Source organism: Lathyrus oleraceus, chromosome 1 (assembly GCF_024323335.1).
Source record: "Lathyrus oleraceus cultivar Zhongwan6 chromosome 1, CAAS_Psat_ZW6_1.0, whole genome shotgun sequence".
NCBI lineage: Eukaryota > Viridiplantae > Streptophyta > Magnoliopsida > Fabales > Fabaceae > Lathyrus > Lathyrus oleraceus.
Window position 1 is genome coordinate 384561944 of NC_066579.1, and position 24730 is coordinate 384586673.

The 24730-nt window shown below is 37.6% G+C and overlaps 1 protein-coding gene across 1 annotated transcript; it reads right to left on the reverse strand.

The window, feature by feature from the left end:
* Positions 1-319: 319 nt before the first annotated feature.
* Positions 320-1715, reverse strand: LOC127138615 (40S ribosomal protein S21-2). Its single transcript, XM_051065096.1, has 3 exons — positions 1547-1715; positions 1301-1433; positions 320-545 (listed from the first exon to the last, which is right to left on the reverse strand). Exons 1-3 carry the CDS (start codon positions 1594-1596, stop codon positions 483-485), a joined length of 246 nt encoding a protein of 81 aa, XP_050921053.1. The 5' UTR covers positions 1597-1715; the 3' UTR covers positions 320-482.
* Positions 1716-24730: the final 23015 nt, after the last annotated feature.

Consider the following 24730-nt stretch of genomic DNA (forward strand, 5'->3'; position numbering starts at 1 on the left):
GCATCGTAATCCTGCAACCTATATCTTCCCATACAACCAACGCATATGCGGTTTTCAATTTACAAATCTTGGTACAATTCATGCTTCTTTTGACATTTGCTAGGAACATTAAAATATATTTTATGCATTAGAAAGTGAGGAATAGTTGTGAATTTTGACGAAAATGTAATCAATAAATGCAAATGACTCAGTTCAAAGGATTTAATTTTTAGCTCGAACATGGCTTTCAAAATTGAAAACGGTTGCACTACTCATTGCATAACATATTTTCAATAACTAAGAAGAAACATCAAGGATGAAGAAAGATGAAAGAAAGGAATGGATAGCAATTTAGGTGAATGCATTGAAATTGAAGGTGCCAAAGGAAATTTAAAACAAGTATCGTAATACAAAGATCAAAATAATCCAATATCTAGGGAAAGGTTGAACTCAACACATAAAATCTGTCAAAAAGAAACACAGCAAAGATGTAATCATGTCATCTATTGCTTAAGTTCAGTTTTCTTTTTCGCCCACAAGCGGTCAATTCCACTGTCAGCATCTCCCTGGGTATCAATAAAACATCAAAGCATGTCAATGACAGAGAGAAATCAGAATACATATAATGACTATACAGAAACTATAATAAGATTAAGCCAGAGCAGAAACTAAAAAGGCATGGTATTTCATATATTTCCAAGGAAACAACACTGCTATAATTTGTCAGTTTCATTAGATAGTGTCATCTTATACCAAGTTAAGTGATAAAAGAGTCATAATTCCTATAAAATAAGCTCATAATTCCTATAAATTTTCTCTCATTCCTAGTCATTCTATTCTATATTTTAGCTAACACAAACTTGCAATATTTATAAAGAAACCTAAACTCATTATTTGAAGATCTATATCTAAAAGTATCAACAAAAGATAATACAAATAATTGAACCAACTAAAATATAATCAAAATCAGGTTATATAAGAATAGGATAAACAGAACAACCCATTTAAACTAAACAATATTCAATTCTATTCCAGACATAAACATAATGACAATTAAAGAGTTGATACAAAGCATTAGGTTAGCCCAAAATCAATTCAACATCATAACAAAACTACAGCAAAATTTGATTTTAACACTCTTGAAATTTGTTGCGATAAAAAAAACATACACAGAAAAATTAACAATTAATTCTACATACAAAACACTAGTTTATTATATGGGGGAGTAACATACAAAACCCTAGTTAATCATCTCTAATAAATCAATATAACTCATGAAATAACAATAATGAAATCCAAAATACAGAAGAAAAATTTATACCTGAGCGCGAGTGAAGCCGCATAGAGCGAAGGTAGAGAAGTGACCATTGTAGACACCACTCTCATCCAAATGACCTACGTTAATCTGAACGGAAGCATGATCCTTAGCAGTAATCAATCTGTTTGTAGCAGAACTGCAAAAAATCCACAAAACAAGTTCAAAATTCAAAATCCATAACCGTAACAACAAATAACCAACATAACCCTAAAATTTCAAAACTAAATTGAAGATTATCAAAGTGCATACCACTTCCTAGGAATGTAGAGCTCGGTGATTTGTCCTTCTTCGTTCTGCATCTTGAGGTTTGGTGAAGTTGCGAAGAAGAAGAAGAAGAGACTAGCCAAGAGATCGAGAAACGAAGGATTGAAGACAGAGGCAGTGATAGGAAGAAGATGCAAAGCTATTATAAATCCCAAACCCTAAAATCTCTTTTGTTTTTAATGGGCCGGGTTTTCAGATCCGGCCCATTAAGTTTCATATATGGGCTAGCAAAAACTGCCTAGTAAAGAAAGTATCTATTACTTACTGCACCACTTTTTTTTCGTTTTGAAATGTTATTTATTTCAAAAATCTAATTATATATATATCAAATACATATTTATAATACACAATTGTGAAAAATAATATAAACTTGATAAAATTAGTTGCCTCCAAATTCATGTATCAATCTTTTTTGAATTACTTTTAAATTATGTCACCTAATTCATTTTCTTTACATTAAACACATTGTTCTACATTTTCAAATATATTCATTTATCGATTTTTTTAATTACTTTTAAATTATGTCACCTAATTCATTTTCTTTATATTAAACACATTATTCTACATTTTCAACTATTGATACATTAAAAATAGTTATCCATTTTATTATTCATCCAAAGCAAAGCATCTCATTAATCAATTTGAACTCTTTAACTTCACTTTACACATGTAAGATTCACTTGGTAGGTAGTGTTTAGTCCATCAAAATAACATGCACAACAAATATTTATCTTTAGTTAATATAAAAAAAATTATAAAACATATATTTATCATAGATCAATATAAAAAAAAGCACACACACGACAAAATACATATTGGTATTAATTAAGAGCATTTTTTAGTGAACCATATATAAGATTATTAGTCATCACGCGAAAATTCAAAATTGTCCCTCATTTTTGGAGATGTATCTCTAGATGCACCCAACATACACTTAACACATACCATTCTGATTAACCCTTATTATTTAGTTTGTTTTATTTCAGATATGCATCTCCGAAAATCAACTCTTAGAGTTTGATGATGCTTTAACGGCTAAAGAGATAACATTTGGCATGGAGTTTGTCGAATAGGCTCGACAACTTGAGTCTGACCTCAAACTCCTCCAATCGAAGAGATCTTTATATGAGAAACGCCTGGAGCTTCTTAAAGCCAAGTACCTTCAGATCAAGGCCAACCTTCCTTTCTAGTTTTTCTCCTTTCCATTTTTTTCTATTTTAAATGTAATGAGAAATTTTCTTTGTAATGAATATTGGTCCTTTGGGCCTTCGAATTTAATATAACCATTTTGACATTTTTACCATATTGGCTTTGCTTTATTTATATGTAACTATTCACCTCTTATTTTTATCTCTTGGAGTAATGGTCTATATTTTTTCAAATATTTCCCATTTACTCTTGGAACCCTTCTATCTTCATTAAGCTCTTCGATTTCATAGGCACCATTAGAAAATACTTGCAAAATCTGAAAAGGGCCTTCCCACTTCGGGGACCACTTCCCTAAGGCTCTATCCTTTCGATCCATTGGAAGGATCACTTTCCAGACCAAGTCTTCAGGAGAAAAACTTTTGACTTTTACCCTTTTGTTATAAGAGATTTCTATTCTCTTCTTTTGTCGTTTTAATAACTCCAAGGCATTTAACCTTTCTTCATCTAAGTCAACCAATTCATCCAGCATCATGCTCTAATATGACTCTGTTGGAAGTTCATGGTGCCTTTGAATCCTTATAGATTGCAGGTGAATTTCTACTGGTAGAACAACATCATGGCCAAATGTTAGCCGAAAAGGGGTCGACTTAGTGGCTTCTTTGGGAGAGGAACGACATGCCCATAAAATCTGATCTAGAGTTTTGTGCCAATTTCTAGGCTTTTTCCCACATGCTTTTTAATCAAACCAATGATCACTCTATTGGCAGCTTCAACTTGTCCATTAGGCTGAGCATAATAAGGCGTCGAAGTTAATAGTTTGAAACCCATTTCTTTGGCAAATTCTTGCATTTTCCGACCAGTGAATACTGACCCTTGATTTGTTGTAACAGTCTTTGGGATTCAAAATCTATAAATAATGTGCTTCTGGATACACTCGATCACATCCTCCTAATTCATATTTGGTAAGGGTATAACTTCGATCCATTTCGTAAAATAATCAATGCCCACTAGTATATATCTTTGACTTTTAGATGATGGTGGTCAAATTTCCCCAATTAAATCTAAAGCCCAACCTCTAAATGTCTAAGGCTTGATGATAAAGTGCAATTCACTTGCAGGAACATGTTGTATGCCTGCACATTGTAGCACCTCAAATTTGCACCTACTTCTTGTACATACATTCTCATATTAGGTCATAACATAACATGGTCCACTGCATAACATTGCATTGTCCCTTTGCCTCAAGTGCAAGCCAGTCAGAAGAATTAGGTCAAACTGGTCAGGAGATCAGTCAGTCAAGCAAGCAAGTGCAATTTTCATTGAGCCAAGGCCCTAGGGTTGGTCCAACTTGTTCACATGACCTAGGGGTCCTTTGGAAGTGGTTTGGTCAAGGATTGGATGTTCAGAAGTCATCAGTCAATGCACAATTCACCAGAAACCCTAAAAAGTCAAACTTGGTCAACTGTGTCTGATTTTATGGTTTTGATGGTGGGATTTGGTTTGAGAGAGCTTATTCATGTCCAAATAGGCCTCATATATCATGTCAAACACCATCATGGAAGAATTTGAAGCCAAATCAGAAATTTCCAAAAATAGAAACTGGACCTGTAACTGAAACTTGCCAAAAATGGAAACTTCTTGATCCCAAACTTACATCATGATACAAGCTTTAAATGAATTTTTGCCCAACATGAAAGTTGAAGATCTTGTTCTCCCATTTCCAAAAAGTCCAAGAACTCTCAATTCCCATGTATGGTTGGCAAGATATGATCAATTCATTTTCAAAAATTCTTGAACTTCAAAAGGCCATATCTCTCAAACCATTTGGCCAAATTGAGTGGGGTTTTTTTCCAACAAGTCACATTTGATCCCCTCTTTCCAAATATGTCATCATCATTCACCAAAACTTCACCAATCAAAATGGCATTTTTGGACTTGCATGAATTAATTTCAAGTGTGGTACAAAAGTGAATTTTTGAGATAACCATTTCTAATCAATTTGGCCATTCAAACATGTTCTGAAATTGCATTTTGGTCATGTTACAAAGCCCATTTTCGTGCTACAGCCCTTGCACCTCACCCCTTGAGCAAAAGTGATCAATTAGCAAAAGGACACTTTTTACCAACTCCCATTTCACTTTTTCATTAACCATGATTAGCACCATTAAACAGCATATATATTCAACATATTCTCTCTGAAAACCCTAGCAGCAGCCAACATTCCAAAACAGAAAATCATTTTTCTCTCAAACACCATTTTTCCACTTTTGCATTTTCTGCCAAGAACCTTCAAAGAACACGATCCTTGCTCACTTGTTCTTCATTTTGCCATCACTTTGGAAACTATTTGGAGCCTTGTATCCTGTCACACCCCAATTTTGACCCTGAATCGCTGATTCAATACATTCATCATAGTTATTGCATCTCTACATGGCATACCATGCATTCCATACCGCATAGTGCCTAGAATATCAGTCGAAATAATTTTTTCGGATCTACAGGCAAACCGGTTGAATTAATCGACGGATGTGCGTCGAATCAGTGGACGAAATTTTTTAAAATCAAGCTTCCAGACATCAGCTTTATTAATCTACGTTTCGCGTAGTTTAATCTAGTGTGCTCGATTTATTTTTCAGCTAATTTTTCGGCCACTTTTTTATCAACTCGAGCCTGTTTAATCGGTCAAAATTTATTTCAAAATTAAAAGAAACGCTGTATTTTTCCAATAAGTTTATTTCGTACTGATCATTTTGGTGCATTCATTTTAATTTTTAGAGCACTTTTGCGGTCGATTTTTATTTATTCTGAATTCGTATATTTTTATCTTTTTGTCAAAATGTTCATAAAAAACAAATAGAATTTAGTATGTAATTTTTCTGATTTTATTTTAATTATTTAAATTTATTTAAATTTTATTTGTTTTAATTATTTGAACTCATTTCCTATCACATAAGCTAACTAGAGGGTGTTATGGGAATTTTGTAAATTTGTAACCCTATTTTTTAGACTATATATTGCTTGACCAATAACACACCGGGACGGCGCAATACTTTGGTCTCTCCTTCACATTCCAATAAGAAAAAAGAAAAGTAGTTTTTCGTGTGGCAGGACCTTGTTTTCTCATCTTCATAACCTCATATTTCATTTCTTTGTCAAATTTCCACCAAATAAAGACAATCATATTCATTCATTCATAAATCTCTCTCCCTCTCATTTATGTCATTGGTTTCAAAATAGAAAGAAAATGTGAAGAGGTTCTTGAGTTTTCTTTTACAGTAACCCGACATCATTCTTTGAAGTCTCTAAGAACCACCAAATCTCTCTCTATTAACCACATACAAAGTATACTATCCACACTTCATTCCTACAACAGTAACCTCCTTTTTTTATTATTATTTCATATTGCATATTTATTTATATAGTTTTTTATATACATATAAGTTTGATTTCTCCATATGTATTGTTCTTTTTTCTGTAGTTTTTTTTTTTTTTTTTTTTTTAATATATATATATATTTATACATATCTTTTCGGTTTAGTTATATATATATATATATATATATACTTTCTTTTTAGTTTTATAATATATTAATTAGTTTTAGGTTTTTATATATTATATTATGTTTTATACACATTATACATAAACACTATTAGTTTTAATTTTATATATACGGTAGCTTTTTTGAAATTTATATATATGTTGCTTCTGTGATAGTTTTCTTAAAATATATATTCATGTATGCATCTATATACTTCTGTCATATTAGTGTTTTTTTTAAATATATATTTTTGTCATGTTAGTTTTTTTGAAAAAATATTTTATATAAATATATTAATATATTAATATTGTTCCTTTATTATTTTATTATTTTATTTTTATTATAGCGCATGTGTGTTGTGTTTAACCTTTTATTTTTAGATTATTTTGAGTTGATGTAAAAAATTGTGACACTGCTTTAATAATATTTTGGTTGTTGCATTGACTTTATTGTGTTGCGATATCGGAGTTAAAATTCAATTTAACCTTCGAAAACTGTTTGGACGCATATATTTAGTTGCTCGGCTTTTTATAGAGTGATTCTTACATGAATCCACTCTAAGTTAGTTTAGAGCTGAAATTCAGTTTGCTCTCGATCTCGGTTGGCTTTCAGTCCCGTGGCTTACTCTTGGGCCTTCTTACAATGAGCTCTTAAACAATGAACTTAACTTTCAATAATTTCAAACCTCGGTACTTTATTTGTTTTAATTTAATATTCAAATCGTTTTCTAAATAAAACGTGAAGAAAAAGGTTACCTGGATGGAATGTCCAGTCGTAATCCCGAGTATTGGGCTCAAGCTGTAAGAGCTTGCAAGCCATAAATATTCGTCTTCTCTTTAACACTCCAACATTCAAAAATCATTTTCTTAAGAATTGGAAGAAAAAGGTTACCTGGGTGGAATGCCCAGTCGTAATCCCGAATATTAGGCTCAAGCTGTAAGAGCTTGCAAGCCGTTAATATTCGTCTTCTCTTTAACACTCTAGTATTCAAAAATCTTTTTTTTAATAAGATTGGAAGAAAAAGATTACCTGGAGGGAATATCCAGTTGTAATCCCGAATATTAGGCTCAAGCTGTAAGAGCTTGTAAGTCATAAATATTTGTCTTCTCGCCAAAATATCCGTAAATATCCCAAATCACCTTCTAAGCAAGACGTGAAGAAAAAGGTTACCTGGATGGAATGTCCAGTCGTAATCCCGAATATTAGGCTCAAGCTGTAAGAGCTTGCAAGCCATAAATATTCGTCTTCTCTTTAACAGTCCAATATTTCAAAACCTCTTCTTAATAAAGTTGGAAGAAAAAGATTACCTGGAGGGAATATCCAGTCGTAATCCCGAATATTAGGCTCAAGCTGTAAGAGCTTGCAAGCCATAAATATTCGTCTTCCCTCCAAAACATTCATAATATTCAAATCATTTTCTTAGCAATATTGGAAAGAAACAGACTGCCTGGGTGGAATGTCCAGACGTAGTCCCGAGTATTAGACCCAAGCTGTAAGAGCGTGTAGGTCACAAGTACTCGTCTTTCAAACTTCAAAATACCTAAATCCTATTTAAGACTTTTTCAATAAAGATGGAAATGGAACATGGCGTATGCTGTGCACTCCTGAGACTAGGATTCGAGATGTATATCTCGCCCATCCAAGTTCTCGCCATCACTCAAAATACATCCAACCAATCAAACTCTTTTCTCGCCGTCGTGCGATTAATCAAAAACCCTTTTTCATAAATGAAAGATATATTGTCTTAAGTAACACAAAACAATGTTTCGGCCACGATTGTTGAGTAGAGATAAATGACGCTTTTCCGAATGTAGATCTATAAATCCGTTCGATGTGTGGTACGCGTCCACTCCTCATCTGTTTTGGGTAAAACGATGTTTTTGTCGATTAATACAATATAGCTTTCGCTAAAATCGACCAACAAACAAACATTTTTCTACCCAGAACTACGTAAGCCTTGATTTCTCTTTTGAGATACGTAGGAGCAGGATTTTTAAATCTTGTCAGGCCCACTAATAAAAAACTTAGGTTTAGTCCTTCGTTGAAAAATCCAAAAACATTTTCCTTCCTTTTATTCTTTCTCTCCCACCTAATAAATTGAAAAGCCTAATATTTCAACTAACATTAATGCACACAACTGACCTAATGGTTCCCGTTGAGTACAACGGACGTGAGGGGTGCTAATACCTTCCCCTTGCGTAATCGACTCCCGAACCCGGATATTTGTTGCGATGACCATATCTTATCCTTTCTTTTGCCTTGGGTTTTATCGATATTTCCCCTTTCCTTTTTAGGAATAAATAAAGTTCGGTGGCGACTCTGTTCAGTCCATCATTGCGAGCGTGCGATCGCGCTTCGCTTTGAAGTCGTATCCCCATTTTTTCGAGGTGCGACAGATGGCGACTCTGCTGGGGAATGCGTCCCTAAGTGAGTCAAGCCTAGTTAGGTCGTTTGCGTGCCTTTGTTTGTTTACTTGTGTGGCTTTTCTTTATTGATTTTGTTATCTTTATTGTCATATTGCTATAATCTGTTATATTGGTTCGATATGCTTTGGTACTTGGAGAGACTCTGATTGCAAACCTTGTGGGAAAGACTTTTACCCGAGTCTCGAGTAAAAACATAAGATAGGACGAGGTTGAGTAGTGCGGGTCCGCGAGATGTATTTCTCGTTGGGTCGGTACGAGAACCTCACTTAGAGTAGATTCTTGAGAGGATGTTGTCGCTCGGCAAGTAAGTTGCCGTAAGCTTCGATATTTTCTTTAGGATCCATGACTCTGAGAACCATTTGTAGAACCTTAGTTCTTTGCCCAACTAGGAAAGATGGTTGCGTAGTGTGGGTCTGCGAGATGTATTTCTCGTTGGATCGATGCGAGAACCTCACTTAGAGTAGATTCTTTAGATGGAGTTGATGCCCGGCAAGTAAGTTGCCGCAGGTAGCAAACAGTCTAATCGATCCATGACTCTAGGAACTTTTTCAAAAACCTTAGACCTTACCCGGTGAGAACCTATTCTTGGAAAACAATCAGATTCGTCAGTACCACAGACTTTTGAACCCGTGTATTGAGAAAAAAAACAAATGTGCATGGCTTGCATTGCATTCATTCGCATTCCATTGCATTTGCATCGCATCATAATGCATGTCATTCTCCAGACAAAATACAAAAAAACTCATCCATCTTTTGTCCGTGAAGCAAAGTGATTCTCAACACGCGTTTAGAACAAAGAACCATGTCTCAGGAGATGATGGTCGAGCTAAGAAATAGCCAAGAAGCACTGAAGGAGGAACTTAACCTTTTGAAGAGCCAAATGAGATGGGTCTTGGAAACCCTGCAAGTCTTGTTGAGAAAAGAGGGTCACCCAATATACGCTGCTGCAACAAAGAGAGCTACTACGCCACATCCATCTGGTGTTACCCCAGGTCAAGGGAAATTCTATGTGGCAACTCCTCATTTACCAGTATATAGACCTCCCTCAAGGCGTCATCATCAACATCCTCTGGCCATTCCTCCTCAAAATCACCGAAGTCAGGTTCAAAACAAAAGTCAGAATCAGAGCAAGAAGAACCAGGATCACAATGACTCGATTCCGGTACCATATAGCAAGCTTTACCCGCTACTGATCCAGAATGCTTTGGTGACCCCTCGAGCTCTCACGCCTGTGTCACCAGACCTACCATGGTACAATCCAAATGCAACATGTGAATTCCATAAAGGGGCATTGGGACATGACCTAGATTCTTGCTGTGCGCTAAAACATTTGGTACGAGGACTGATTAACAAGAAGAGCTTAGTCTTTGAAGAAGATCACCCGAAGATCAAGTGTGAATACCATACTGGAACAATGGGGCACTCCATCGAGGAATGCGTGAGTTTTAAGCTCAAGCTGCAAAGATTGATTGACATAAGGTCACCAACACTCAAGGAGGAAGTCTCAAGTACATATACCTTGATCTCTGGGCCAAGTAATGATAAAGGGAAAGGACCCTTGATACCCCTCAAGGTTTTGTACCACAAGGAAGATGTCAGGGATATGGCTAATGAGCTATCATTGTTTCCTGGTAAGAGCATTGAGATACCGTCTTGGATTTCCAATGTCACGACCCATACCAATGAAAGAAAAGGAGAAGTGAGTAGTGGATCCAAGAGGGTTGCGTTCAACGATGAGATTGAAGGAAAAGAATTTGAAGATCATCATGCCAATGTCAAAAAGCTTGTTGATCCAAACCTTCAAGTTTGAAGAAGTCAATTCCCTAAAGTCGACAATCATTTGGCTGTTTCAACACTTCTTTTGTAGTTTCTTTGCATGTTGATTGTTAATTGCTTTTAAGCATTGTTGTTTTCTTTGAATTGGTAAGATTAATGAAATGTTTATGCATCTTTTGAATTGATCCATTCGTATTCACTCGTTTTTCATTTATGTTAAAAAACAAAAATACTCCTCTCATTCACTTTTGTTTATCAAACTGTTGTGTTAACAAAGATTGGAGGGAGGATGATGAAAATAAAACACCTGAAATTGTTGTGGTATGCTTTTGAGTAAAATCTTGTCGATGATGTAAGGCATTGTTTCAAATCCCCAAACACTGGAGTGATAAGGAGTTAATCTCTAGACAACCACTTTGAGCCTAGAAGTTGGTGTTTATTTCGGATCTAAAACCCTTAATCTTAACCTGGGGCAGGGTAGTTATGTTCAGATAGTCTGATCGTGCATTCGATCTTTCAAAAAAAAAATCGTCCATATGAACACCCTCCAATTAGGTTCAACCACATGTTATCCTTCGCGCACATGTTGAAGTGTCGAAGAAGTTGAGAAAAGATAAAGTTAGTGCTGGTTGATCCTCATCCACCAATAATGTGGCAGTCAACGCCTTTAAAAATAGAAAAAGCCCGCTAAGTCGAATACCACAAAATGACTTAGGCAAAAGTTAGGGCATCCCGATGGACCAAAAGCTTCAAGGAAGCAGTCCAGGAAAAATTAGGGATAAAGAAAATCAATCGAAAGAGGTCACCAAAATCCTCAACAAAACAAAAAAAATAAGGTGACTGCCATTTCAAGAAAATTCGTCTTGAATCCTCATCACACCTTCGAACCCTCTTGGAAGTCGAATGCGTGTATTGAATTAACTGAACGTAGGAACTGGAGATCATCAAGAAGAAGGGGTGGGTAAAAACAAATTTTGAGCCTTATATCCTTTTGTTTCAAGAAACCGCGAACCAGACCACGTTATAACCCTTAAAAGACCTAATTGAGGCAGGGTTTATTTTGAAAGCATACTACAACAAGGTTGTGTTAACCTGACTCCAAACGATTTTTGTTAATCATTTGATGGCACCAACTTGCGTACTGTGAATGACTTGATCACCATTGTGTTCTTATCAACGACTCGTTCACTGTATTTTACCCGTTCATATCAATAAATTTTGATTTCAAATTTTTGCATAAACATTGAATTAAAATTACCATTTTTGAATGAACAATCTTATTTGCGAGTCAACACTTAGCATCAAAGAAATTCAATACACAGTTGAGGAACTAGATGGAGTGAAAGAAGTCTAGTCAGGGGCAAATCACTTTGAGCATCAGTTAATTCGAGCTAGTCACCCTAAGGGTCATCTAGCCAAGAGTAATCTGCTTCAAGAACCAGACCGGGGCAAGCCACCTCAGAGCTCAGTAAGTCCAATCACTCCAAGGTTCAGTTAGCCAAGAGTAATTTTCTTCAAGACTTAGACCGGGGCAAGCCACCTCAGAGCTCAATGAGTCCAACTATCCAAAGGACAATCAATCAAGAGTCTACCATTCCAACATTTGGTTAGTCAAGTTCAGACCGCTGCAAGTTACAAACGCTTGGGGCAGGTCGTCTCGAGGTAGTCTCATGGAAAGTTGTTTCCAAACTCACTTTCAAGGTGAACATTTCCAAAGACCTAACAAACTGGGGCAAGATGAGCCACAGAGGGGCAGAACCTCTTTCTTCGTGCTTTCAAACTGCTCAAACAAATTCTGCCATACGTCAACAACTATCGAGTTTAAGACGAGTGCCTGAAAATTATGCTAGCACGATTCATTGATCCTCCAAAAGGATCCATTGGCTAAGTTGTGGCTATCAAGCTGGATAGAATTCTCCTTTGACAACATTTATCACAAATATTTGGTTAAGTTCTCGGTGTTGAGGAATCATGAGCTTCCATAAAAAGCCTTTACAAACTCCCAGTCTGCCCAGTGTCAGCATTCTCATAATCATGATCATTCATATATCATGCATAAAAGGAAATTCAAATCATGCATAGCCGAAATGTACTTCGTGCTCATTTTGCATTGACCCAGGTCTTGTTGTCGATCCTAGATCCTTTGACCTCTAATTCCAGCTTGTCTTTGGTATCCCTAAACCAACATCCGGTTTTCCCGGTCATTTTCAAGTCCAATTGTTGTTGGCAAAATCCGTTAAAGGGTGGTTGTAGTCCATTTCTTACGGTCAGAGTCCATTTGTTGCTATTCCGGTATCAGGTCATGAATCTGTACTGAAGAGTTTTTCCAATTTTTGTTCAATCCTATTCAGGTCTTATATGAACCTGTCATTGAACCTTTTTATTCCGGGGTCCGGTCATGCTTGAACCTACTCTGAAGATTCTTTGTTCAATCCTATTCAGGTCTTATATGAACCTGTCATTGAACCTTTTTATTCCGGGGTCCGGTCATGCTTGAACCTACTCTGAAGATTCTTTGTTCAATCCTATTCAGGTCTTATATGAACCTGTCATTGAACCTTTTTATTCCGGGGTCCGGTCATGCTTGAACCTACTCTGAAGATTCTTTGTTCAATCCTATTCAGGTCTTATATGAACCTGTCATTGAACCTTTTTATTCCGGGGTCCGGTCATGCTTGAACCTACTCTGAAGAATTCTTTGTTCAATCCTATTCAGGTCTTATACGAACCTGTCATTGAACCTTTTTATTCCGGGGTCCGGTCATGCTTGAACCTACTCTGAAGATTCTTTGTTCAATCCTATTCAGGTCTTATACGAACCTGTCATTGAACCTTTTTATTCCGGGGTCCGGTCATGCTTGAACCTACTCTGAAGATTCTTTGTTCAATCCTATTCAGGTCTTATACGAACCTGTCATTGAACCTTTTTATTCCGGGGTCCGGTCATGCTTGAACCTACTCTGAAGATTCTTTGTTCAATCCTATTCAGGTCTTATACGAACCTGTCATTGAACCTTTTTATTCCGGGGTCCGGTCATGCTTGAACCTACTCTGAAGATTCTTTGTTCAATCCTATTCAGGTCTTATACGAACCTGTCATTGAACCTTTTTATTCCGGGGCCCGGTCATGCTTGAACCTACTCTGAAGATTCTTTGTTCAATCCTATTCGGGTCTTATACGAACCTGTTATTGAACCTTTTTATTCCGGGGTCCGGTCATACTTGAACCTACTCTGAAGATTCTTTGTTCAATCCTATTCAGGTCATGTTTGAACCTGTTGTTGAACCTTTTTATTCCGGTGTCAGGTCATACTTGAACCTGCTCTGAAGATTTTTCTCTGTTTGTTCAATACCATTCAGGTCATGTATGAACCTGTTGTTGAACCCTTATTCCGGTGTCAGGTCATACATGAACCTGTTCTGAAGAGTTTTCTCCTTGATTATTCCCCAGCGTTGTCAGGTCATATATGAACCTGCTGTAGCGTCTTTTCCTTTATTCGGATTCGGTAAGTCATGTGTGAACTTAGTACCGAAATCCCTTGTATTCTAAGTGTCGTTTATCAAATCTCACTTTGAATACTCCCCAGTGTGTGCCTGTTTCTCCAGCAGGACTGTTTCCCCAGCAAGTTGTTTCTTACCATTTGTCTGTCTCCCTGTGGATCATCAACTTTCCCCACATATTGGTTTGTCTAGTAGCATCTCCTGTCAAGGGTCCACCATATCCCTAGCAGGGAAGAAAATTAAAAAAATCATGCATCCACGCATATCACATCATATCATATCATATCATATCATATCATATCACATCATGTCATAGGGATTCAGGACCAAAATCTGGGTCTTCTTAGTATTTAATCATCTCCCACTATGATCATATGAAGAATGTCCTGCTTCATATTCTCTAGTTGAAGACGCTTAAATAGGGGCAACTGTCACACCCCAATTTTGACCCTGAATCGCTGATTCAATACATTCATCATAGTTATTGCATCTCTACATGGCATACCATGCATTCCATACCGCATAGTGCCTAGAATATCAGTCGAAATAATTTTTTCGGATCTACAGGCAAACCGGTTGAATTAATCGACGGATGTGCGTCGAATCAGTGGACGAAATTTTTTAAAATCAAGCTTCCAGACATCAGCTTTATTAATCTACGTTTCGCGTAGTTTAATCTAGTGTGCTCGATTTATTTTTCAGCTAATTTTTCGGCCACTTTTTTATCAACTCGAGCCTGTTTAATCGGTCAAAATTTATTTCAAAATTAAAAGAAACGCTGTATTTTTCCAATAAGTTTATTTCGTACTGATCATTTTGGTGCATTCATTTTAATTTTTAGAGCACTTTTGCGGTCGATTTTTATTTATTCTGAATTCGTATATTTTTATCTTTTTGTCAAAATGTTCATAAAAAACAAATAGAATTTAGTATGTAATTTTTCTGATTTTATTTTAATTATTTAAATTTATTTAAATTTTATTTGTTTTAATTATTTGAACTCATTTCCTATCACATAAGCTAACTAGAGGGTGTTATGGGAATTTTGTAAATTTGTAACCCTATTTTTTAGACTATATATTGCTTGACCAATAACACACCGGGACGGCGCAATACTTTGGTCTCTCCTTCACATTCCAATAAGAAAAAAGAAAAGTAGTTTTTCGTGTGGCAGGACCTTGTTTTCTCATCTTCATAACCTCATATTTCATTTCTTTGTCAAATTTCCACCAAATAAAGACAATCATATTCATTCATTCATAAATCTCTCTCCCTCTCATTTATGTCATTGGTTTCAAAATAGAAAGAAAATGTGAAGAGGTTCTTGAGTTTTCTTTTACAGTAACCCGACATCATTCTTTGAAGTCTCTAAGAACCACCAAATCTCTCTCTATTAACCACATACAAAGTATACTATCCACACTTCATTCCTACAACAGTAACCTCCTTTTTTTATTATTATTTCATATTGCATATTTATTTATATAGTTTTTTATATACATATAAGTTTGATTTCTCCATATGTATTGTTCTTTTTTCTGTAGTTTTTTTTTTTTTTTTTTTTTTTTTTTTTTTTTTTAATATATATATATTTATACATATCTTTTCGGTTTAGTTATATATATATATATATATATACTTTCTTTTTAGTTTTATAATATATTAATTAGTTTTAGGTTTTTATATATTATATTATGTTTTATACACATTATACATAAACACTATTAGTTTTAATTTTATATATACGGTAGCTTTTTTGAAATTTATATATATGTTGCTTCTGTGATAGTTTTCTTAAAATATATATTCATGTATGCATCTATATACTTCTGTCATATTAGTGTTTTTTTTAAATATATATTTTTGTCATGTTAGTTTTTTTGAAAAAATATTTTATATAAATATATTAATATATTAATATTGTTCCTTTATTATTTTATTATTTTATTTTTATTATAGCGCATGTGTGTTGTGTTTAACCTTTTATTTTTAGATTATTTTGAGTTGATGTAAAAAATTGTGACACTGCTTTAATAATATTTTGGTTGTTGCATTGACTTTATTGTGTTGCGATATCGGAGTTAAAATTCAATTTAACCTTCGAAAACTGTTTGGACGCATATATTTAGTTGCTCGGCTTTTTATAGAGTGATTCTTACATGAATCCACTCTAAGTTAGTTTAGAGCTGAAATTCAGTTTGCTCTCGATCTCGGTTGGCTTTCAGTCCCGTGGCTTACTCTTGGGCCTTCTTACAATGAGCTCTTAAACAATGAACTTAACTTTCAATAATTTCAAACCTCGGTACTTTATTTGTTTTAATTTAATATTCAAATCGTTTTCTAAATAAAACGTGAAGAAAAAGGTTACCTGGATGGAATGTCCAGTCGTAATCCCGAGTATTGGGCTCAAGCTGTAAGAGCTTGCAAGCCATAAATATTCGTCTTCTCTTTAACACTCCAACATTCAAAAATCATTTTCTTAAGAATTGGAAGAAAAAGGTTACCTGGGTGGAATGCCCAGTCGTAATCCCGAATATTAGGCTCAAGCTGTAAGAGCTTGCAAGCCGTTAATATTCGTCTTCTCTTTAACACTCTAGTATTCAAAAATCTTTTTTTAATAAGATTGGAAGAAAAAGATTACCTGGAGGGAATATCCAGTTGTAATCCCGAATATTAGGCTCAAGCTGTAAGAGCTTGTAAGTCATAAATATTTGTCTTCTCGCCAAAATATCCGTAAATATCCCAAATCACCTTCTAAGCAAGACGTGAAGAAAAAGGTTACCTGGATGGAATGTCCAGTCGTAATCCCGAATATTAGGCTCAAGCTGTAAGAGCTTGCAAGCCATAAATATTCGTCTTCTCTTTAACAGTCCAATATTTCAAAACCTCTTCTTAATAAAGTTGGAAGAAAAAGATTACCTGGAGGGAATATCCAGTCGTAATCCCGAATATTAGGCTCAAGCTGTAAGAGCTTGCAAGCCATAAATATTCGTCTTCCCTCCAAAACATTCATAATATTCAAATCATTTTCTTAGCAATATTGGAAAGAAACAGACTGCCTGGGTGGAATGTCCAGACGTAGTCCCGAGTATTAGACCCAAGCTGTAAGAGCGTGTAGGTCACAAGTACTCGTCTTTCAAACTTCAAAATACCTAAATCCTATTTAAGACTTTTTCAATAAAGATGGAAATGGAACATGGCGTATGCTGTGCACTCCTGAGACTAGGATTCGAGATGTATATCTCGCCCATCCAAGTTCTCGCCATCACTCAAAATACATCCAACCAATCAAACTCTTTTCTCGCCGTCGTGCGATTAATCAAAAACCCTTTTTCATAAATGAAAGATATATTGTCTTAAGTAACACAAAACAATGTTTCGGCCACGATTGTTGAGTAGAGATAAATGACGCTTTTCCGAATGTAGATCTATAAATCCGTTCGATGTGTGGTACGCGTCCACTCCTCATCTGTTTTGGGTAAAACGATGTTTTTGTCGATTAATACAATATAGCTTTCGCTAAAATCGACCAACAAACAAACATTTTTCTACCCAGAACTACGTAAGCCTTGATTTCTCTTTTGAGATACGTAGGAGCAGGATTTTTAAATCTTGTCAGGCCCACTAATAAAAAACTTAGGTTTAGTCCTTCGTTGAAAAATCCAAAAACATTTTCCTTCCTTTTATTCTTTCTCTCCCACCTAATAAATTGAAAAGCCTAATATTTCAACTAACATTAATGCACACAACTGACCTAATGGTTCCCGTTGAGTACAACGGACGTGAGGGGTGCTAATACCTTCCCCTTGCGTAATCGACTCCCGAACCTGGATATTTGTTGCGATGACCATATCTTATCCTTTCTTTTGCCTTGGGTTTTATCGATATTTCCCCTTTCCTTTTTAGGAATAAATAAAGTTCGGTGGCGACTCTGTTCAGTCCATCATTGCGAGCGTGCGATCGCGCTTCGCTTTGAAGTCGTATCCCCATTTTTTCGAGGTGCGACATATCCCAACTGTAAGCACAGCACACGACTGTTTTCTCCATGAACTCATCAATGGCAGTTCAAGTTCTGGACCATTTCAAGCTTTCCTGAGCCAAGCTTCCTTCACCATTCACCTTGTGGAAGTTTGTTGAGCACCTGTTTCGAGCAAATCAAGCCAAATAACCACTGTTACACAACTGCACTTCAATCTGGTAAGTTTTTCGACTCTCACCATTTTCAAAACTATAATATGCTTATGATAGGTCTCCTTGCCATGATTATAATGAAACTTAAATCACTGAAAATGGTTAAGTATGCTGAAAGTTACATGGATCTAAAGTTTGCTAGTTGAATATGTTTTTATTCGATTCATGATGTTTAGCTCAAATTATTGAAAACCAAGCCTGGATTCGGATTGTGTGATGTTAGACGGTTCTAATGGTATGCTTAATTTAAGTTTCTGGGAAATTTGTTCTTCCATGGATGAATGTTGTTACTGTAGCTAACCAAAACCCTAAATGCATGAGCCCAGATCGTGTTGCTTCATTTGATTTTCGTTTTGCATGGAATTTACTGTTTCATTCCCATACAGCCAATCAAAACATTTCATCTGCCGTGCCAAAACGCATCGTTTAGTTAAGTGATTCAAGTAATTACAAAATTGCCACTGGCGTGGCACATGACATATTGAATATGTTGTTTTTTTCATTTTAATTTCACTTTTGATCACCAAACTTGTAAAAATCATAAGTTCATCATTTTAAGTCCAATTTGAATGGGATTTTTTGCATTCTTTTCATCATGATCTCTACTTAATTGTCATATTTTTTCCGGATTTTTGTGATGAATGGATTTTATTTGGCATTAGGGTTTGTAACATGTATCCACATTTTGCACATTCCACCAAATCATTTGTGAAATAGTGACATTTTATCCTATGACCTTGAAACTTTTTGTGCACAAACTAGACACATCCATGGTGATTTTGGTATAAAGATCATGAATTTATCTTATCTGGTTTGTGAGTTATGAATTTTTGAAGTGGGGTGTGACAATTTGTGTCACACCATTGATGTGCAACTTGTTGGTTTTTATAGCCATGCCTATTGACCTCAAAATGGTTTGAATTTTTGCATGAATGTACTCTTGGATGTCTAGTTTACATGTGATTTTTCTTGGAATTATTTGTGACATTTCCTAATTGTTTGAGATTTTTCTCCCCTGTTTGGTCATATGTTGACTTTTTGTGATACATATTCCCATTTCATTTGTGAAATTCTCATACTTTATTAGATGGACATGAAATTTGATATGTGATTTGTAGACATCTTAAGCTTTGCCATGGTTTTAGTCCCATTCATTTATCATATGCCATCACTGATTTATGATTTTCTTAAGTTGATGCATGTTTGGTTGACTTCTTTGGGCATGTTCAAAATTGCCTTGCCTTTCTGATTTTCATTGACTGCCTTCTACTTGTCCAAATGAGATGAAATTTGACATGCTTACCATGCTGTGGGTTGTGATTGATCATGATTTATTTGGTGATTTTTGGAAATGTTTGAGATGGATTTTGATTCAAGTCTTGCTGTTGACTTCTATGAGCTTCTAAATGCCATGCTTTGACCTAACTTGTTCATGAAATGATGATGATGATTGATATGAATGTGAAACCAATTGGTATTGTTTCTTGATTGTTTGAACATGATTTTGGATACTTGCCCTTTGCTGTTTTGATCTTTTCATCCCATTTTGACCCTAGGCTTGCCCTAGTGGTCCTGTTACTCACCTTTGAGCTCATGTTTTCAGGTTGACCAACAAATGACCAATGAGACCAATTCTTTTTGATTGAGCTTGCTTGAATATCATTGATTAACTTGTTTGTTTTGTAGGTGGCTTGGCTCACATGCCTTGAGCCTTGTGCCTTGCACATCCATTTGCCTATGATTAACTGTTGATGTCTGTTTCCTTTTGCTTTGCTTTGAAGTTGCATACTAATATCTGCTTGACTATTTCAGGTGCTTTTAGTTGCTCAGTTCCTTGTGAACTTTTGCTTTGCTTTGCTTATTAAGCAATTTGCATTGAGGTATACTTCTAATCTTCATGTAGTCTGGAAGACCTGGCCTGTTACCTGGCCAGGCAACTGTCTGAAGTCCTCCTTAAGAGGCAATGTTTGTGACTGTTTACATTTGTCCTTGTATAGAGTCAAAGACCTCCTAAGTGAAGAGGCAATTGGCAGAACCCAAGGGATATGCAATCTATCCCCTGCTATTCTGTGTGTCATCTGCTTTGCTCACACCACTGTGTTGATGCATTGCAGATACAAACCCAAGATCTTGTACGATTGTGCAGTTGAGTCAGTTTCAAATGTGTAGGAGGGTTCCCACCTTCTGAACCCACACATTCTTGTCTTAAGCTCTCCCAGGCCAGGGATAAGAGCTGTGAAGTCTCATCTTCACTCACCTTTCATCTGCTTCACCTTAGCCCCTCAATGGCAAGGTTAAGAGCTAACACTACCCAGTTCCAGTGGTTTGTTTGTTGAGGTTGATATGACCCCTCGACTAAAACCTGACCTTGTTTGAGCCCGTTGCTTGCATATAGTGTGTGCTACTTGTGCTTGTGTGTTTGCTTTAGCTTGCTTCCTGTGCAAGTTAGGTTTAGTTTGACTTGCTTCCTGTGCAAGTTAGGTGTGGCTTGCTTCCTGTGCAAGTCATGATTAGGATAGGCTTGCTTCCTGTGCAAGTTAGCTAGAAACCTTAACTTAGGGATGATTTTGCATGATAACATCTAGGCTCGAGTCGTAGTCTCCCTAGTTGTGTCTCCCTCTGTTATCTGGTTAGGCTAGTCCTGCATCCCTCTGTAGGGGAACTACGTCGCCCTGATCCTCATACCAGATGAGGTACGTAGGCAGGAGATGAGCTGATCTCTCCGGGCGCCCTTTTTCTTTTTCAACCCTTTGTGTCTTAACCACCCTTGCGTGTGTTTTGGTTCGGATGCTGATGTAAGTCCAGTGATTGGCAGTCGGGCTCCATGTTTGCCTGTATGTGTCTTGTTTGTGTGCGTGTTAGCCGAGCTACGAATGCTCTGATTCTCCTTCGTCCAAGGAGATACGTATGCATAGGATGCGACATCCTAGCGAGCATGTGTCGTTTCCCCAGTCCGAACTACTTCGACTCTGATGTCTATGCTTGATAGACTAAGTAGGCCCAGGATGCGATATCCTGCCGAGTCAGTTTCAGTCTGTTTTCTTGTGTCTCTTTCAGCCAGTGTGTGTGTGTTTGAGCAGTGTTTAGCAACCATTTTTCTTCCTATTGTGCGTGGATCCCGTCGAGTACGACGGATGCGTAGGGGTGCTAATACCTTCCCTTCGCATAACCGACTCCCGATCCCATTCTCTCTGGTCGCGAGACCATGTCTTTTCCCAGGTTTACTCTGAGCGTTTCCTTTCCCTCTTTTGGGATAAATAACGCACGGTGGCGGCTCTGTTGTTCTTGTTTTCCCGCCGGTTTTTCGCGTAATGTGACAGCTGGCGACTCTGCTGGGGAATATAGAGAAGTTGACCTCTTGCTGGTCCATCTTCCCTAAGCGAGTCTCTCCTAGCGCTCTCTAGGATAGGGTTTGGTTGCTTTTGCTGTTATTTATTGCATTCATTTATTTATTGTTTGCATTCATGTTTGCACTTATGTTTGCATTCATTCACATTCATTATTCATCTGGCTGGTTGTCTGTTTCTCTCTGTTGGGGTGGGAGTTACATGAGGTAAAAGGCCCAATACCCAGGCCATGAGTGAAATCTAGGATACTTAGGAATAGAGTGATTCATGGGAAGCGGGTGGTATTGCGCCACTTAGCGGAACATTGATATCACGAGCAGTTCAGACCCTGGTGGGATATTATCGTTACATACTTCGGGTGTGTATATGATGATGTTCTGCGAAAGGTTATTTATGCTGCGTTTCTCTCAACCTTACCCTGGCCTAGATGACACCCGTGAGTGGGGAGGGAATGATCATTATTACAGGTACAGTTGGTGACTTGTTGGTGACTTGTTGGTGACTTGTGATTCTGTTGGTGACTATTGGTTCAGAATTTTGGGGTCTCAGATGACTTTGGGTTTCAGATGAATTTGTGGTTCCAAGTTCAAGCCGAAGCTTTGATCCTGTGTTCCGAGAGACACATCCAACCAGTCGTGTCTGCATCATTTGCATCATAGCATGTTTATTTTCAAAAAAAAATACGCAATAAAAAAAAAGGGGGGGAAAAAGAAAAGAAAAAAACTAATCCCTGCATGCATATCATTTCTCAGGTACATTCCAGAGCTTGTTCACTGATAGAGATGGCAACAGTCCCAGAGTTGAAGCGGAAGACTTGTTCCTACAGCTTTCACCGTGAACCTTTGACGTCTCTGATTGAGTTGAGTAACCTTATGACCAGTGGTAACCAAAAGGGGTTTGTCGACCAGTATGGAGATATTCTGACACTGTTGAAGATGGTAGTCGATCCGGTGCCGTTGCAGACTCTTCTACAGTTCTACGACCCAGAGCTTCATTGTTTCACCTTTCAAGATTATCAGTTGGCGCCTACTCTTGAGGAGTACTCCATTCTGCTGAGTGTCCCGGTCCGGTATCAGGTTCCTTTCTTGGATGTGCCCAAGGAGGTTGATTTCAGAGTTGTTGCCAGAGCTCTCCATTTGGGTATCAAGGAAGTCAGTGATAGTTGGAAGTCCAGTGGGGATGTTGTAGGATTGCCTTTGAAGTTTCTGTTGAGGGTAGCTAGAGAAGAAGCAGAGAAGGGAAGTTGGGAAGCCTTTCATGCTCAGTTGGCCGTCATGATCTATGGGATCGTCCTGTTTCCGAGTATGCCCAATTTTGTTGACTATGCTGCAGTCAGTATTTTCATTGGAGGAAATCCAGTTCCTACTCTATTAGCTGACACTTACTATGCTATTCACAGTAGGCATGGTAAGGGTGGGGCTATCAGGTGTTGTCTCCCGCTTTTGCTCAGGTGGTTCTTGTCTCTTCTGCCAGTCAGTGGACCTTTTGTGGATGCTCAGAGCACGCATAAGTGGACTCAGAGGGTTATGTCTCTTACTTCCTATGATATCAGATGGCAATCTTACCGGATGGATGTGCGTAACGTCATTATGAGCTGTGGAGGATTCCGTAATGTGTCACTCGTAGGGACTAGGGGTTGCATCAATTACAACCCGGTTCTTTCTCTTCGCCAGTTGGGGTTTGTGATTAAGGGAAGACCACTTGAGGCTGAGATAGCTGAAAGTGTGTATTTTGAGAAGCAGAGTGACCCGGATAGATTGGAGCAGATAGGAAGAGCTTGGAAGTCTATTGGTATGAAGGATGGATCTGTCTTAGGGAAGAAGTTTGCCGTTGCTATGCCCGATTACACTGATTGGGTCAAGGAGAGAGTAGAAACTTTGTGGTTACCCTACGATAGGATGGAGCCGTTGCAGGAGCAACCACCTTTGATCCTTGCTGAGAGTGTGCCTGCGGAGCACTACAAGCAAGCCCTGATGGAGAATCGCCGTTTGAGAGGGAAGGAGCAAGATACCCAGATGGAGCTGTACAAAGCCAAAGCTGATAGTTTGAACTTGGCTCATTAACTCAGAGGAGTGCGAGAAGAAGATGCTAGCAAACTGAGAAGCAAGAAGAGATCCTACGAGGAGATGGAGAGCATGTTAGATGCAGAACATCGGGAGTGCTTGAGGCTGCAGAGAGTTGAGGCCAGCTATCAGAAGAAGATCAGAGGCTTGGAGAAGCAACTCAGAGATAAAGACATCCAGTTGAAGAAGGAAGTAGACTTGAGACAGGCATCAGAGAACCACCTTGGAGGAGAAGTGGTAGAGCTTAGACGACAACTGAAGGAGAAGATCACTCTTTTGCCAGAATGTTCAGAATGTGACCTGTTGATAGACCAGTGTCAGTACTTGAAGACTCTCATTCCGGGAGGCCGTTTGTCTTAGCTTGTATCTTTGATGTGTATGTTGAGAATCACCTCCAGGCTTGTTGGATGGGATTCATTGTTGTACTCCGATTGTTTGGATTTTCTTTGTCGACTTTGTTGTATGATCCTGTTACTCATATAGATGAGGTTGTTGGTTTCACCTTGTACTCATCACTCTTGTGTATGTTGTTTCTGTGCTTCTATGTTGTTCTTGCTGCAGGTTGCCATCTTTTGAGGATGACTCAGGCTCTTTGAATGCCTGAGGAATGAACATATCATGTGCATCATACGCATCATTAGCACCATACTCATATCATTTTGCATAACAGGTGTTCTTGGTCGTGACTTCTCACTCTTGGTTCCTGTTCAGGCAGGATAGCTGATCAACGTCCGCACCGCTACTCAACAAGACTGAATCAACAGAGAGGTATGGATCAAGTTCAAGTTGAGTTGGCTGAGATGAAGGCTAACATGGCCCAGTTTATGAATATGATGCAAGGGGTTGCACAAGGTCAAGAAGAACTTCGAGCCATGGTTCAGAGACAAGAGGCTGCAATTCCACCGGTCAACCATGCTCCGCCAGAGGGAGGCCCGGTCAATGATAATAATGTTGTTGCTGCTGTACCCATCAATAACTATGCTGTAGGTGATGAGTTGGGGGGTATTCGAATCAACGGTCAACCTATTGCTCCAGATGCCGCTAATGCTAGAGCAGTCCGTGCCCCGGCCCGTAATCCTGCTCCGATTGTTGACAGACAAGAGGATATGTTCACCCTGCTCAGTGAAGACGAAGACGTTCTGGGAAGGGTTGATGAGAGGGATCGTAAAGTTGATGCC